At 36.2% G+C, this 17,855-nt stretch overlaps 2 protein-coding genes across 7 annotated transcripts in view; one reads left to right on the top strand and one right to left on the bottom strand.

Annotated features, from left to right (window-relative positions):
- The window catches only part of rsbn1 (round spermatid basic protein 1), a 15,419-nt gene extending 11,260 nt beyond the window's left edge, over positions 1–4,159 (top strand). The window contains exon 7 of the mRNA XM_084098578.1: positions 826–4,159. Within this exon, the coding sequence (XP_083954704.1) occupies positions 826–1,368 (543 nt within the window). The 3' untranslated portion in view covers positions 1,369–4,159. The remainder of the gene's footprint in view (positions 1–825) is intronic.
- On the bottom strand, positions 4,120–17,855 carry ptpn22 (protein tyrosine phosphatase non-receptor type 22). 6 transcript variants are annotated; one of them, XM_084098572.1, is made up of 28 exons: positions 17,752–17,855; positions 17,084–17,160; positions 16,858–16,953; positions 16,695–16,733; positions 16,359–16,430; positions 15,648–15,707; positions 14,959–15,101; positions 14,206–14,272; positions 14,013–14,090; positions 13,842–13,922; positions 13,569–13,684; positions 11,904–12,466; positions 11,726–11,815; positions 10,940–11,011; positions 8,822–8,893; positions 8,650–8,739; positions 8,428–8,555; positions 8,266–8,293; positions 8,102–8,176; positions 6,951–7,019; positions 6,739–6,801; positions 6,531–6,661; positions 6,312–6,339; positions 6,065–6,127; positions 5,855–5,985; positions 5,236–5,266; positions 4,959–5,093; positions 4,120–4,768 (listed from the first exon to the last, which is right to left on the bottom strand). In XM_084098572.1, the coding sequence occupies exons 3-28, from the start codon at positions 16,879–16,881 to the stop codon at positions 4,707–4,709; spliced, it is 2,511 nt and encodes an 836-aa protein (XP_083954698.1). In that variant the 5' UTR covers positions 16,882–16,953; positions 17,084–17,160; positions 17,752–17,855; the 3' UTR covers positions 4,120–4,706. The 6 variants fall into 6 exon arrangements, with proteins under 6 accessions (XP_083954698.1, XP_083954702.1, XP_083954699.1 ...); XM_084098576.1 differs by having other exon boundaries at positions 5,855–5,964; XM_084098573.1 differs by having other exon boundaries at positions 8,102–8,173.

Here is a 17,855-nt window from a genome sequence, read left to right as displayed (position 1 = left end):
CTGTGCGTACACCGTAACACAATAACACAATAACCATAACGCTTTGTTCATTATTAACGTGGGATTATGAATTATATTGAGAACGTCGTATATAGAAAACATGCCGTAATGTACCCTGAGTGTAAACAGCCGCATTCATCGTGAAGCGTGCAGCAAGCGATTTGCAAAGATTAATATAAATATTAATATAAAGGTTAATAAAACATTACACTCACTTCTTCTTCTGGAGGTGCAGCAGGAACACGAATAGTTGGTAACGCTCCTTTTTTCAGGAGCAGCTTCTTAGCAAAACCAGCTTTATCCAGTTTATTCTGGTCTAAACAATGCGCGCTGCCATAACGTCGACTCCGGTTGCCTACTTCCGGTTCGGTAGACAGTACTCCAGCGTATCAAACAATGTCCTCGCCGGTCCGCGCGGACTATGATTGACAGCTCGCTCACGAGCGAGGGCGGGTCTGTGTTGAAACGCTGCTGTCAATCAACAAACGTGGGAGGGGCGTCGATTTTGTGACGTCACAAAATCGAACGGCTTGATTTGAGATGGGGGAAAACATATAAGAATATTAAAAAAAAAACACTGGATGGATTTTTATCATTTTATGATGGTTGTGTACAGGCTCTGCCAACACACATTTCAGTACAATCAACTTGTAAAAGTGCATGTACCATTATATGACCCCTTTAAGAGCTGATTCTGATCTATTGATGGCACGTGGTGTTGGATGAGCAGTAATTATTACATGAATCCTAACGGGTGTGGAGAGGATGTAAGGACAGGCAGGTTTAAAACACGTCAGCGTTCTCATAATGCCCCTTTCTTTACAGTGTGTCCAGTGGGTGGACGATGCCAAACTCAACCAGTTACGTCGGGAAGGCATCCGCTACGTTCGTGTGCAGCTCTGCGATGATGACATCTACTTCATCCCCCGCAACGTGATCCACCAGTTTAAAACAGTCTCGGCCGTGTGCAGCCTGGCGTGGCACATCCGTCTAAAGCAGTACCACTCTGAGGAAGAGGACGAGTCAAAGGACGTTAAGACCAAGGACCTGTGTTCCACATCATGTCCTCCCCCTGTTCACCCGGACACCAAAGTCACCTCCTGCGCCCATCTACAAACGGACACGGCACAAGGTGGGGTGGCGAAAACGGACGAGCTGGTTTTCCAGAGGCCCGCTACGCCACCCAGAGAGCCACAGCCCGCGCCTCCGCAACCGGCTAAATCCGCCCACACTGTTCCCGCCGCTCCCTGTTCAGAGACCGGCCCTCTGTCCTCGCCCACACCAGAGCAAATGCTTCCACAGGCTCCCGTCCAGCCTGCATCAGACTCCTCACTCAATGGCAGCAGGTCCACGGATTTCCCCAAATGACTTCCGAATCCTTCATTTTGCGGAGTGGTGGAGTTTTAATTCACCTGACAGACTTTTCTGACATTCCACAGTGTAAAAAAAAAAGGAATATCTGGACTTCACCTAAAACCGATGAAGACTGTATATTTTTCTTTTTTAGATTTTGGTTAAGAAAATGACCCCGCGAGTACTTTTTAGGTTTTTCTCAGCCAAAGTATTTAATTTGAAATATATTTTTGCTGATTACTCAGTATTGTTTTATATTTGTTTATATATTATTATAAATGAGATGAATTATCTCTCAAGAAGGACTTTTCATTGTTGTTTCCCAGGCCGTCATGTGCATCTGCTAATTGGTTTTTACAAACAAGGAAAAAAAGTGCCTGTCACAAGTGGAGAGCAGCAAGTATGTCTTAAAAGAGAAAAATAGGCTTTTTTTTCTTCTTCTTCCCATGTAATGTCACACTGCAGTATCTGACGTATTTAAGATAGACTAGAGAGAAGGTATCAATTTCAAGTGAGAGATATTTGCTTTTTCTTTGATCATCCTCTGGTTTTGGCTTAAAACACTTTGCTTGAAGGAAAATTAATTATTTTTTGAACGAGTATTAGCAGTAATTATCAAAGAGGAGCCTGTGCATTACCTCTCACATATGCAGGAAATAGGATTTGGCCTTTACAAGAGGGTTGTTCATTTTAATTATTTATTTTTGTCCAGAATAGTCAGTCTTTTAAGATCATGGTCATAAATTTATTTGTCATGTTCATTTTCTGTCTGAAGTCGTGTGTACAGAAGCCATTGTTAATTTTTTTAATATATTTTTATTTTGGACAGGAAGATATATTCCATCTAAGACCGGACATTAGCAGAAAATTAGATGGAAATGTAATAACCAAACCTGCACTCAGGGGCAACATACTAATGCCTTTTCATTTGGTCAATTCTTATTCTTCTTTGTTCACTTTGTAGTTTTATAGTAATCTAATCCATTTCTTCAGATTATTGGGATTTGATTGACTTGTTGAGCTCTTGAACCTATGATTCTGACATGTTAGAATGAGTTTTATGTAAGGCAACGGCCCCTTGATTCAAATGGTTCATCTAAAGATGCTTCCATTGAGGTTTTACGCATGATCCTTCTCATACAATCATAGTAGTTTTAGAGTCCGAACTGATTTTATTTTTTAAATCATACTTTATTATTCTCTGAACTTTTGTGTTTTTTGTCTTTCTTTGATATGTCCCCATTTTTAAAATGTCCCAAATTATTATTCCTGTTGCTTTGGCTATTTTAAGCATTTGTTGAATTTTTTTCTGAAAATTAGTGAGTGCAAATATGAATTAACTCTATTATAATAATATAAATGAAGGGGGTGAATAAATTCCTGCGCTTCTCTTGTACCAGAAAACTGTTATTGTATGTTGCTGTTCCCATAATCTGCTACCCAAATCAAACTGAAAATCTTTCTCCTTCAAAAAAACATTTGATATTATTCATAAGTAAAGTAGCAGTACTGTTGCATAACACTTGTTTCTTATGTGTTTGAACTGAAGTTGTCCTTGGTCATTTATGATAAGCATTCTAGGGTGACTCTGCTATCCGATTTAGTTGGATGAGTGCAATTTAGCTTTCACTTGCCAAGTGTAGTTGTGTGTCAGTAATGTCGATGTGGTTATTTTGAATGGGATTAAGTCTTAAAACAGGCATTCAATGTTTTTGAAAGGGTTGTGGGCAGCAGTTTTGCTTCTTCATTGATGCCAAGTATTGCTAATGACTGATTTGAATGTAATTTCACACCAGCAAGCCAATCAGTCTACATTGATTATGGTTTCAACAAAACGATCTAATGGCTTTCCCTTATCAAATGCATCCTGTAAAAAATGAGTGCCTTCTATCGAGTCTTTAATTGTCTGCTATTAAGCTAAATGATGTTATACAAGTTTGTACAAAGCATTAATTGCGATGGAATTTCATAAAGTCTGGCAATAAGTAATGATTGGGTATTTATTATTGTAAAAAATGCTAATTCTACTCATCCAGGATCAAGTGAAGGTGACCATTTTATCGGCCACCAAAGGATGACAATGCAAAAACTATATATATAGAAAAATTGGTGGTAAATGACATTGAAATTTTTAAATCATGTGCAATATGAATCATATCATGCTTCTTATATTTCCCACTGTTTTTGATTAGGATTACGATTATATATGCAGGTTGGAAAGCCTAAACCGTAATAATTTCCCCCACTATTCAGTGGCATTTTCTCAGATTCTGCAGATTAGCCGTTTTGTTTAATGAAAGAAAAGATCCTTTCACATTTCACTTAATACTTAAATTGGGAGTCATTATTTACCAAAAGATGAATCTTCCTTATACAGACATGTTCTCCCCTCAGTAACACACGATTATGCTTTTACACCTTATGGTTTCATGGTATATTAAAATAAACATGATGTTTAGCGTTCTATGTTTCTTCTGAATTTTGGCAGCTAGACTCTTTTTTTGTGTTGATCAGGTTTTTGATGGTCGTTTGTAATATAGGAAAAATCCACTTAGGGATCAAGGCATGCTCTCTGTGTTTGATTCATTATTTGCTCTGTTTAATATTTGTATAAAGGTTTTCAATTTCATTGATTTTTTTAAGGATTAATTAGATGGTCAATTATGAACATAGTCAAAGTAATGTTTTGTAAATGCTAAGTTACATTTAATAGAACTGTCATGTGGATCTTTTCAATTGTGTAAAAATGCAATGGAATGCATAGACTTTTTCTGTATTTTTTTAAATAAACCATTTTATGAGTGTACCAAGATGAAGCATTTCTTAAAGGCAAATGAGCAGACACAGTTAAACACTGTCGTAAACCATAAACTTGATTACAGTTATTCACAATCATTTTCATCTCTTTTAGACAGACCTGGCACCAAATGTGCTGTTGCTAAATCCAAAGTTATGTAGCCTAATATAAAGGCTTGATTGGCCATACCTGCAGCTGTATGTATTATAAAATACATTAAAAAGGTTACCTGTGCGATTATGGAAGTGTCTACATTTCAGTACATTCATCTCTTACTATCTTGTCTTTAGTTGCACAATTATAATCATTTTATATACATTTTAGTTGCAAGTTCGTTGCAACGGTTCAATGTTCAAACAGGCCATTCTCTTGCATTACACCTTTATACAGAATCTGTATAAATGTCCATCTGTTGTGTGAGGTCAGTGGTTGGTCTGCTATCACTCAAAAACCACAGTGCTTGTCTCTCTGTGGCTGAAAGAAATCTGTGCTCAGTACAGCCCCCGTTGCACTGTCTTGCGAGGCCGTTCTCCTTTCCTTTCACCTTCGACATGAACTAGACCCATGTTTCTGGTTTATTTCGTGGGCCCTTTGGCTTTCCAAAACGAGATCCAAAAGCTGTGGAGTAAGAAAGGAGTCATTAACTGTTCACAATGTCATGCATTGGCATAGTAGTACCAGGTATCAATCAACATGAACTGTGGAAATTTAAAATGGAGTAGCTCCATCTGGTGTCAACTCTCAGAACACCAGTTTGAAAACATTTTTGTCTTTTAAAAAGTGTATTTTAAAGAGGTGGATAGCTTACAAAATAAGAATCCTACAGCAGCACCATAGGGGGGTGGAGCAGACTGAGGCGGGGCTGGAGACGGGGCTGAAGGTGGGATTGGGGGCGGGGCTGAAGGTGGAGCTGGGGGCGGGATCGGAGGCGGAGCTGATTTTGCTGAAAATGACAGTTAAATGATGTTCAAACCACACACACACATGAAGCAGCTTGTCATTTGATTTAAATGCTTATTTTAATAGAATTAAATTGTATAGAATTAGTTGTATCAACAAGGAAAAGAAGTGGTTATTATACATACGTCTCTGTCTTCCTTTCAAAAACTTAATACTCTGTAAGAAAATAAAATTGTATTTACATTTACAGAATCTGCTTTTATCCAAAGCAAGTAGGCTACTATTCACACATAAGAGGATATTCACACAGAACACGTTTCTGCGATGAAAAACGTAAGAGGCATGGTAGTAGAATAAAAAAAAATGTTTTCCTTAACTTGAGCTCTTTGGACTTGTGTCATGCGCGAGACATTGCAAAAAATTTGAGACACAAGCGCAGTGTTAAAACCAGTGACGTAGCCACAAAGGGGAATTTCACACTGTCAATTTTGAGCGCTGCATTTTTAGAATGGCTGCGGGCGCAAAGGACACAAGACGTGAGGACAATGCTCAAACGTGTCTGTCTAGTACATTTTTACAAAAAAAAAATCTATGGAAAAGTTGAGCGATGGAATACAAAAACAATCTGTGAACGGCCCCTTTAAAGTGTATTCAAGTTAGGCTATACATTTTTCAGTATGTGGGTTCAATGGGAAACAGGGAGTGCAAAATAAATGTTTATTTGCCATCAATAAACTGGATTTGACGTGTTTATTGTGCCATGCACTTTATATGTACCAAATACAGAGACTTTAGAAGAATAACCTTGGTCCTGGCCTTGCTGACCAGTGAAGTTTTCTCCCCCCCTCTGTTTGTCCGGTTGTCTGTTGGTCCCGTTGCTGCTGGCTGACTGCTGGGTGCCGTCTGGTGCTCAACTGTATTGGCCACAGGGCAAGCTAAACTAAGGTTGTGTAGTCTTGCTTATGCAGTTTTTTTTATATCAATCACTGTCAATGGATTTATGCTGTCACTCACCTTTGCCTCCAGTTGCCATGGTTACAGAGACTGGAGGAGTCAGCGGAGCCACAGATAGAGGCTCTGTAAAATTAAACACAGCTGTGCACACATGGATCTAATAATAGTGCGCCATCTTTATCTCTGTCGCACAGTGAAAAACACTACACTGCAGAGCACTTGAAAGGGTACATTTGCTTGCGCGTGTTATGCTGTAATGACACTATTGACTGAGGTGTGGGAGGGCACAATGGAAAAACCAACCTACCTTGTTTTGAACTTTTTGCTCTTACGCTCTGTTAGAAAATGACACATTTGGTAAGAGTGAGTCAAGCATTAATCTTATGAAAGGAAAGTCATAGCACAGCACCTCTGTACAGCTCAAGTTATGGACTGCATGAAAATTAGGGTGTTGTGGGTCAGCTATATGCTATGTACTTCTAAATGTATTGTAGTATAACATGTAGGGAGAGTAGATAAAGGTAACCTTGCTTCGGCTCCAAGAACTTTCCAGGAACGATCTGGGTTGGGAGCTGCCTGACCATTCAGATGATGTGCCCACTCTCAGTCTCTGCTGCTCGGGCTCGGCTGGCAGACAGAGGGCGTTGTTGTCAGACACTTTAACGGAAAAATATCTTTAACAAACGTAGATGCACAGTTTTTCTGTATACTGTAAACTGTACTGTATACTGCACCTTTCTCCGTGTGAAAAATGAAAGATTCTGGAGTTCTTTCAGGAAGTGGTGGAGTGACAGTTTCTTTATGAAACAAAACAATAAAACGTAGCCTACTGTGAGTTTGTGCACGTTTATATCAGAATACTTAAAAACATGTTGGAGATTGTATAGGCTATTGAACAATTAGCCTACATTTGTGTTTTTAGTTAGATGGATATGTGATACAGTACCTGTCCCAGGAACTGGTCTGAATGTCTCAGATGTCTGCTCATGTGGTGTTAGGGTGTGTAGTAGAGATTCTGTGGTCAAAAAATTGAAGTAAATAGCCTATATTTTAAAATAATTAACTAATAGCACTGACAGAACTTACTTAAGGCAAAACACCGAACAGGGTAAAAAATTACTAGATATCACCATACTTCCCCAGTTAATTGATTACATTAAGAATTGCAAAAAAAAAGTTGTATGACAAGTTCTCTGAAATTTTATATTTATATGCAAATGAGTCAGGATCTAATTAAATATGCACTAATTTGCATACATTTCCAGAACAGAAGTCTGAACACTGATTAAGCCAGGTTCACATTTTTTTCATTTTGTTGACATATTAGAGTTAGGTTTTTTACAGATGGGGATTTTGGATTTCTCTTTTTATCACTCCGTAAATCTGAAAATAATGGCAACTACTCAGAAGAATTATGTCTATCAAAAGACTCGTTCAGATTCGGTTCTTTTGGTGACTCTTTCTGTAAGTTACATCATTACCAGTAGGTGGCGACTAGTGAGTGTCTTTTTAAGTCGTTCCTTCAAATTCGTTCAAAAGTTCAGAATACCATAACAATCAAACAAGCTGATAACTGATCAGCGCGACGCATGTCTAAAGTAAGTCTAAACATAAAATAAGTAGGCTAAGCGAACACAAGAACAACATTATTCATGAGATATGTGACGGCAAAGTTTATTTAATAAACACTTTCACCTCAGCTACAGTAGCATTCACCTCAGATTTCTCGAAGATAAGCTGATTGTGCTTACAAAAATATACTTTTTATTAAAGTGGATTAGTGGAAATGTCATATAGGCTACGTGACATTGTAGGCTACATAATAACGTGAATAATGTTTGTTTTTTAATGTTGTAGGCCTCTACCAGGCTTGTCATCTCCCTTAGCCTATTAGTTATGACAATTGAATTTTCTGAAGTATTTTGTTTGCTTCTGCACTGATTTTATAGATTAATTTTAAAATTACGTTTATTTATGGCATGTTTTCGCTTGTCATCACTTAATGACGTTGTCAGCTTATAACACACCAGTATCTGGCTTTATTTAGAGCAAATTCAAAGTTCACTTATTTCCTTGTTCACTGTAAGTGAGTCTTACCCTGTGGATGGTACAGTAGGGGAGGAGGACTGTGACTTGTGATTGCAATAGGACTGAGTGGAATAGATGATGCTGCTGAAAAAAAGGAAGTTGTCAAGTCTGTAGCCAAAATAAATGTTTTGCTGGTTTGCTTAGAGGTCCTATTTATAAAATTACTGACTTACCAGGAAGTGACATTCTAAGCTTTAGGCTCTGAAATAAAGAAACAAGCCTGTTATGTCTCATTTATATTGTTCTTATTTATTACGCTCAGCAAAATATATCCAAAAAGTGCACGATGTTGTTGTTTAATTAGTCTATATATTTACTGCCCTGCATCTGCTCACCTTGCTCCTTGACCAGGATCGTCTCATGTCTGTCTGAGCTTCAGATGTTTGCCCAGACCATTCTAAAGATTTCCCAACTCTCATTACAACATCGTGTTGCTTTTCCTGTGTCACATTTTGTACCAAATCTGTTGAAAATGAGATGCAAATTAGATAAGGTACAAACAAAGTGACCAGATGAAATTTGATGTTGATTCATCATCAATGCCTGGATTGTCATACCTTCTTTATCTATGGCCATTTCAAAAGACTCTGGAGTTCTCTCAGGCAGTGGGGGTACCGGTGAGGGCGGGCTTTCTGTTTTAGAGGAAACTGAAAAATGTACAGGTGCTGTAAGACCACCACTTATATTTGCATCTATAGACATACATTTTCAAGTCTGCATAATGCTCACCTTTGTTGACACTCTCAGAGCCTGAGCTGGTTGGGATCACCAATGCCAACAGCTCACTGGTTTCACTGATATCTGGAAACAAGACCAGTGATATATGGGGTTTTTTTATGTTTCATTTTCTAAATTAATTTTAAAAAAGAAAAGAAAAAAAAGGCACTGTACATTTGTATATGCTGTGGCTTGAAATGTCAGTAGGCCTATGGAGCTTAAAATATGACAATATGATTTGAATTGTGTAAATTTGAATTATTTACAAGTGTAATCTAACAAAATTGAATTTTATGTGGTATTTTAAATTGTTCTGAATTTGATTTCTTTAAACGAATATTGAACATTTGAAATTTAACGAATTGAAATGTTTTCATGGCTGAATTTTTTAGACGTGTATTTTCAAACAGCTATTTTTTTTTGTTCTGAATTCTTAGACTGCAAATATTCAGTTTTAAAAAATACAGATTCAAGTTTTCAAGATGAAGAAAAAATTCAGAACTTCAAATTCAGTTTTCTAAAATTCAAACCGCGGAAAATTCAGATCTTACAGAATGTAGGTCACAGGTCATCCACAGAGAAGAGTAAAGGATCTCAGAAAAGTCGAACAGAGCATTGTGCCGCATCAGAGCATTGATGCTGCAGCTGTGCCGCACAGTCCTACTTGTTATTCCAAACATTTCCCTTAATTGCTGTGTTTGGCACAGCTTGCCCTTTATATTGTACAACAGACCAATTAAATTAGGCACAATAACTTTTTATGTGTGTGTTTGGTTGACTGTGTTTTATTTTGATAATGAACAGTCTGTGATATGAAGCAACGGCAGAACTTATACTATGTTGTGTGAGAGCGCGATGCGCCTGCGCCATCACTTGGATTTGTTCCACTGCTGGGAAATAACTTAATACTCTGTTATTTATAGTCATACAGATAATATGACATCATTCGAAACAGTAAAATGTATATTTTTATTTGTGTACATTCAAAATGACTACAAAATATCATGCCATTGAAAAATAAATAAAACAACATGATGCGCTGCTTTAGTGCGTCTCGGTCTCCAAAATCTTTCTGGCGCACACCAAAAATTAACCAAAATACAGCGAATAGCCTTCTTGGCGCACCTATTTTTGAAAGTCAACATTTAGATTATTTAACGTTAAATGCATTATATATGCCTGAGTCACTTTGGAATAAATCACAGCGTGTTTCATGATAAAACGTGACTTACACAGTCCGAAAAATAGTCTACAGTATAGGTTATAGCAAATTCAGACCAACTGCTGGTCTACACAGAGAGAAAGCCCTGTCTAGGCTCTTTTGTTGTGTCGAGCCATCCGTTAGTCTAGTTGTTTGATGAGAAAACGAAATGTAGCTAGTTGCAATACACGCGCTAAGTTTTGTAAGCTCCGTGCAACTGCAGCAGCGGACTATTATTACTAGAATATTAGAAATCTAATACTCAAGCTGTTTTCTCATTTTTCTACTCTTAATATTAAATAAAAAAATCTGAATTTTCCGCTGTTTGAATTTTAGAAAACTGAATTTGAAGTTCTTCTTCATTTTTTTCTTCATCTTGAAAACTTGAATCTGTATTTTTTAAAACTGAATATTTGCAGTCTAAGAATTCAGAACAAAAAAAAAAAAGCTGTTTGAAAATACACGTCTAAAAAATTCAGCCATGAAAACATTTCAATTCGTTAAATTTCAAATGTTCAATATTCGTTTAAAGAAATCAAATTCAGAACAATTTAAAATACCACATAAAATTCAATTTTGTTAGATTACACTTGTAAATAACTCAAATTTACACAATTCAAATTCAAATCATATTGTCATATTTTAAGCTCCATATAGGCCTTCATTATACATTATACATGACCTCCCTTATTAGTTTTGAATCAAACAATTGAATCAGTCGACTCCTAAAATTCTGGAATCGTAGGCCTACATGGATAGAGATTTGTATGAAGGTATTTTGTTTGTTTTGTTGTACTGATTTTAAAGATTCATTTATGTGTTTAATATGGCATGTTTTCGCTTGCTTAATGATGGTGTAGCCTATATATCTGGCTTTTTTTTTAAAGAGTAAATTCAATGTTCACTTGTTCACTATAAGTGAGTCTTACCCTGTGGATGTTTGCACAGTGGGGGAGGACTGTGACTTGTTATCGCAACAGGACTTAGTGGAATAGATGATGCTGCAGAAAAAAAGGAAGTTGTTAAGTCTGTAGCCAAAATAAATGGTTTGCTTAGAGACCTATATATAATTTATATGGAAAAGATTTAAAACTTACACACACAAAAAAAAAAAAAAAACTAAACAAAACAAAAATGAGAAACATTGCTTTGGCAATGGCAGTTAACTGAAATAAATAAGTTTAAGTTGAAGAACTAAAATGACTGGTAACAGCCTGTATAATGCATTATAAAAAATATTCTTAATGCATTAATTGTGTCTTGTAATGCACCTTATAATGCATTATATGATCTCATGAATAATCAGAACCACCGTTATAATACATTATAATACTTAATTTTTACACCATTAGAAAGTATAAAGCGATACAACACATGATAAACAATGTAATCTGCAAAAGTTTACATTTTAATTTTGTTTACAGTAATTTTTTTAAAGATTTAATGTATTGCAACATGCATTATAAATGTTTCTATTTCTTTATGCAAAAAAAGCTTAAAGTAAAGTGTTAACAAATTACTTAAACTAAAATAAATTAAAGCTAAAAAAGCACATAAAATGACTAATGCTTAAACTAAAATTAAAATGAAAACTGAAAATATAAAAAATAAAAGCCAATTCAAAATATGCATAAATACTATAATGGTATATAAATAAAACTGAAATCACATTGGTGAGAAGTTTAGAAGTTATTTAGACATTGAGCTGGACTAACCGTTCATTTCATCTGCCAGTATGAAAGACTCCGGGGTTCTCTCTGGCAAAGGAGGAGGGGTGTCCTCATCAGATGAAGGTGTATTTGCACCTATATACAAATTGTAAAATGATCATAAGTGATCCATCATAAATAATTTTTGAGAGAATCCGTTGTTAAAAGTCATAGGTTTTCATACCTTTATCATTGCAGTCATGTTTTGGCAGTTCCAACACCTGGTTATTAAGCGTTAAACTAGGTATTGTGAAACAAGTGTTCTCCATCCACATTTTATGAACCATAGAGTCCATAACACTGGGATTTTCACTAGCTGGTGGAGACTCGGGATCAAAATAAGGATCTTCCACAGTGAAGCATGGGGTGCTGGAGATAATAGGCTTGTAGTCTTTGCCAACGGGACTAACATCTTGGTTTTCTTCCCGCTCCTTCATATTTGGCCTCAGCTCCTGTACTAGGCTGATGGGATGATAACATGCAGCTTGGGTAAGATCAGCGTTGAGGCTGGTGGATGGCTCAGTTCTTTGATATCCACAGGTTGTAACGTCTGTTTGAGGAGTTGGTTCTACGAACGACCTCTGATATTTAATCTGGGCCTCACTCATTGTACTGAGCATGTCTGCAGGACTGACTTTGGTGGAGATGACCTCTTGACTGAATGGATGTAAATGTGGCTGTGGCCAAGAAGTGATTTTCTGTGGAATGTGATTGTGTTCATCCATTAGGATTTCCATCTCATTACTCCTATTATAACAGCAAAAGATTTAGTTATAATTGGAAATAACACAAAACAGTCACAGTGTGTCTTAGACATGAAACAATTCAAGATTATTTTATTACAATTAGGTTTCTATTTAACCCTTTAAGTCCTTTTTTCTGAGTGACATACACAGTAGTAAAGACTCCAAAACCATAGCAAGGAGAGTCAAAAGGTGGGCATCATTTGATAGATAACGTTTACATTTTTGACATTTATTGTTTCATTACATTTGGATATTCTCATGCTGAGAAACTGCTGATAAAAGACAAAAAGTGTGCTCAAGGGAAAATTTACATATCTTTCTAAGGAAGGAAATAAGTTATGAGGACAATTCTTTTTTTAAAGTAATCAAAAGTTATAGCATTTGGAACCAGGGTAGGCTTTTTTTTTTTTTTTTTTTGCCGAGCGTCCAAAAACCATTTTAACCATTTGTCATTTTAATGTTATATCTTTAGATCTAAGTGAAAACAAAAATTTGCTCAAGTTTAGTCAAAGCCCAAAACAATTATGCTTGTTGTTGTATTCATCAGTAGGTCATTAGCTAATTGATTTCTCCGGAAGGTGTTAAAGCTGAGGCTTTGTGGTAATATCAAAATTGTGGTACTATCTCTGTCTGACTTGTCAACACTAGCTCAACCAAGGGTATTAGTTTGAGGGTTGAGATCTGTTTTTGACCAACGGCAGATGGGTGAATCTTTTTTTTCTTTTTTTTAATCTTTGGGGATGCTATTGGAGCAGAGATTACACACTTCAGCTTACACAAATTCAGACAAAAATGAAAATTTTGTCATCATTTATTCACCCTCACCTATATGAAAAGAAAGGAGATATTTTGAAAATTGTGTCAGTGTTTTTTTCTTTCATACTATGAAAGTCAATGGGGCCCAAAACAACATAGGACCCCACTTTCATTGTATGGACAAAAACAATTGAAACTTTTTTGTTTTAAATATCCAAATTCAAATATCTAAAAGTCATACAGATTTGGAATGGATCAGCATGAGGGAGAATAAAATCTTCATTTTTGGTTGAACTATTCCCTTAAAATCTGGATCAATACCATTGAAATGAGAGATTTCCTCAGACCTGTGCTCAGTTCGAAGCAGCGCTCTGAAGTCTGTCTCAGTCTCTGATTCGGAGTCGCTGAAATCTGAGAACTCACTCTCACTGCTTATGGTGACGGGTAAGGTGGACGCTGGGACCTGATTGATGATCAAATTAAATTGTTCATGACTCAGGCCAGCAAAATGTTCTGCCTATGATGTGTTAAGTGTCATAGCTAGAAAGCTAAATCAGTGGGAAATAAAATGACATGATATATGTAAATACAGAGTGAGTAATAATGGTGTCTTAGCTGACCTCTCTGTTTGGTTCTTCCATTGCTGCTAGATATCTCTCAAACAGCAACTTGATGGTCCTGTATACTAGTTCATATTGTTCCTAAGAGAAAGAGAATTTATCATTAGGGAAAATTGAGGCGTTTTAGTTTTTATTGATGATGGCAAATTAAGGAGAAACCATTTTGGTTACCTTAGTCTGAACCACAGAGGGCCTCTGTGTACGCATGTCCTTTACCAGATCAAAGATACTGAAATTTTTTGGTATCATCTAAACAAGAGCAAATAAGATTAGCATCTGCCCTAAAGTATGAGGCAGAAATTTTTGTCTTCTTTATTTTTGTGCCAGTACAATGAAACTTCAGGAAGATGTTTTGAATCCTTACCTGTCTCTTCAGTAGATTCCAGGTATAGTCGATGGCACACAATGCACCTGTTCTTCCGCAGCCTGCACTGCAAATCCCCAAACAGTCCCAAGAGAATGAGTCACAGTGAAAACGCAATGATCTTTTCTTACATTCTTACTCTTAAGTGTAGTTTAAAGGTTACATTTTTCTACATAACACTGCTGTGGAGTCATAAGAATGATTTCATTTTAACAAGTCAATTATACGGTGCTCAGAATATTCTGTGTGGAAAAATAACACTGATTTAAATATTTAGCAAATCTCAAAATTAATATCCATTTTTCATACTAGACATTACTATACTAGTGTTTTCTCTGGATATTATTGACCTCTATAGTTCAGACTGAAAGATTGGTTGAGATTTGGAATGTCTAAATAAAACTATAAGTATATTCATATTATATATTTTTCAGTCTTAATGGTTAAGGTAACTTATAAAGAATACCTTAAAGAATTAATTTCTCTTCTGTTGGTTATGTAATGTCTTTCAGCATAGCATTAACTGTCATTATAACTCTTGCTTGTTGTTGGTCAACCACCTACATATTTCCTGTGTAAAAAATGGTGGTGGGCATTTTCCATGGTTACAGATACAAACAAATCTTGCGTTCATGGCCACTAAAACGTTACATCATGGCCACAACATAAGCGCAGTTTTTTATCTGAATAGCCCCCAGCTGCAATCATTAATCATAAATGAATCACATTGGCCCATCACATACAGGCATTTACCTGCAGTGAATGCAGATGGGAATCTCATCATGATCCTGGTAAATGCGCATGTCCTGCAGCAGCTCCAGGATGGCAGGAATGGAGTCAGGTACTCCGTGATCCGGCCAGTTCACATAGTGCAGCTGTTTCAGTGTCCGGGACTCCTGGAAATAACCGGTGTGATATTATTTTTTTATTTTTTTTATTTTTTTCTGGCAACCTGGTTTGCATGTCATTAAACCACCACATTTTGGTGGTTTTCTTTCATCAGAAATGTCAGCACCTGTCTATGTTTATGTTTGTTCCACTGTCTCCACTGCAGTTGCTGCACTTGACTATTAGAACGCTTTTGTACTCTAGCGCAGTGACATTTCCACAAGAAAAAAATACCACATCAGTGTTTGACCTATACTTTTATATTTTGACGAACTTGACTCAAGTGTGAACACATCAAGCGAACAGTTTATAAAGTACTTATTTAGCTCATATTTTGACAAACATCTAGTCTGGACATTGAAGAAAAATGATTAAGAATGCAATACAGAAGATAAAAAATAAAAAGCCAAGAAAAAAATAAATACATTTGTGCTTACACTCAAATATGTTTTTGACTACTTTAATGCTAAAATTAATTATTATATGTATCTGTATAAGAATGACAAAAACTTTTTTCAGTGCATTGAAGTCAAGACCAAAGAAGCGTTACTTACTTGTTTACATGTCACCTTCAGCGTCCTTATCAAATATTCTCCCTTATTCTCATCAGACTCCTGGACAAAAGCAAACGTACGTGAATGGAATGCTCATTGGATCATTAATGTGCTGGTAATATTTCGAATAATGTTATTCAGTAGTGAATAACTATTTTCCAATCTACAATCCTACATTTGACTTATTTATTTATTTTCATTTTTTATTTATTTAGAGGGATGCATCAATATTAAAATTCTGGTTGACACGATAAGCTAATAACTACTTTCATGCTATGGTCGATTACAATTCTGTACTATTTTGTCTAAATAAAAAAAAAAAAAAAAAAACATGTTTTATTTAGGCAGCACAGATTACATTTACAAGTTTTATTAAATTATTACTGTTTTCAAAGATAAACATTACACTGAAAGAAGAAGAAAAAATCCGTAGAAAAATGGAAAGGGTACTAGTACATTTTCTTCCTGGACATTATCTGTTAAGATTAAAGATATTTTCTATTTTAATGGACTTTTTTTTTTACATGTTGAGCTCTCTCTTTTTTTCTTTCTTTTTTTTGCATCCTTCTTAGCAGTTCGAGATGTACTGATGTAGTGTTTTAGATTCAGGGTTGCTTCATGAGAATCAAGCTTGAACAGGCATGTGTTTGAGTGCATATAAAACACAAGGACAGGAAGTGTGGTGTGAGTGAAGGAAGAAGTGTCTCTTACATAGTGTATGGTAAAGGGCTCACACATAAACACATCCTCCTTTGACTCCGGCCAGTAACGCTCACATTTTTTCTGAAATAAAGAGGAAATGCAGCATTCAGTCTCAACTGTTCCCTTCAGATGCATCTGTATATGCTATGAGAATAGCACTGTAATAATTTCAAAAGTTGTGAAAGGGTGGGAGCTCAAAATAAAAAATAAATAAAAAGTAGAAGAAATGTCATGCTTGATGCATTGCTTCACTTTTCTGATGCAAGAAGGATGTGGCAAAAATGTTTACTTTAAGACACAGTGACTGACAACATTTCCTCTAATACACTGTCGGTTACAACTTACCCTTCCCATTTCAAACTCTCGGCAAGCCATTACAACAACCTACAGAGAGAGAGAGAGAGAGAGTCATTATGGAGGTATTTCCGCATGTGAATGATTCTCCAGAGATCGAACAGGTTGAACCTGTTTTTTTAAAGGAAGTGGAATGTGTGTGAAATGGGCATACCTGCACATTGTATTCCCACAGCATCCTCCAGAAGTCAAGCACAGTGTTTGGCAGCGGGCCTTGTGTGGCAATATACGCCCTAGAGCCCAACACCCCCTGAGATAAATAGACAACAAATAGCAGCTGTTACTGATATTTTCTCAGTGATTGTTTAAGCATTAGATTTTCTGTTTAATCTGCGTATGTGCATATAGCATGATATCTTTCTTGCATATAACCATCTTACCTTAATGAAACTAGCATTAATGTAGTCCGTGTCATGTTTGGATTTAATGAGGGAGAGCTTTACTCTGCTGTGATCAACTGTGAGAAAATACATTCGTCAGCATCGTTAGCATCATAGTCTCATTACTATAATCATCACAATCATCATCTCATGTGTTTTAACGCAGCACAAATATTGTGCTAATCTCTCACACGTTTGTGTCATTTGCATTTTATACTACACCTTTTCTAATGTAACAACCGAGAACGTCAAAACATCACTTACTATACAGTATATTTTGGTATGGTATAATTACAATACAGTATTCATGTTCATGTATCGCTCACTGTATGTTGTCTACATTTCTATGCTGTCTGCATGACGTTATGTGTTCTTTGTTGTGGATTTGAATGTTCTGCACAATTTGATATAACCGCTATATGCAACTGCATTGGCTCTTGTTCTGGACTGGGCAAATGTCCATTGTCCATATAATTGATTAAATGACTGTATGATTTATTGTGCATCCTTGAGCTCGGGAAAGGCACTATATAAATTGAACATATTATTATTATTATTATATTATTAGATAAAATATGGTACTGTACAGTATATTATGGTACATTATACTGCAATATAGTATACTGTAATGTCCTTTAGTATAGTCAGATGTCAAATGTGATACTCACAGGGAACAATGTCCTTGTATCTGTTCTTCTTCACGTTATCTTGTTTGTCCGCAGCTGTGGAGGGGTATGTCTTCTCTGCTCGATATTTTGTAGACTGCCTCTTT

This window comes from Abramis brama (assembly GCF_963993115.1).
Source record: "Abramis brama genome assembly, chromosome: 22".
NCBI lineage: Eukaryota > Metazoa > Chordata > Actinopteri > Cypriniformes > Leuciscidae > Abramis > Abramis brama.
This window is presented reverse-complemented; position numbering and strand designations above follow the sequence as displayed.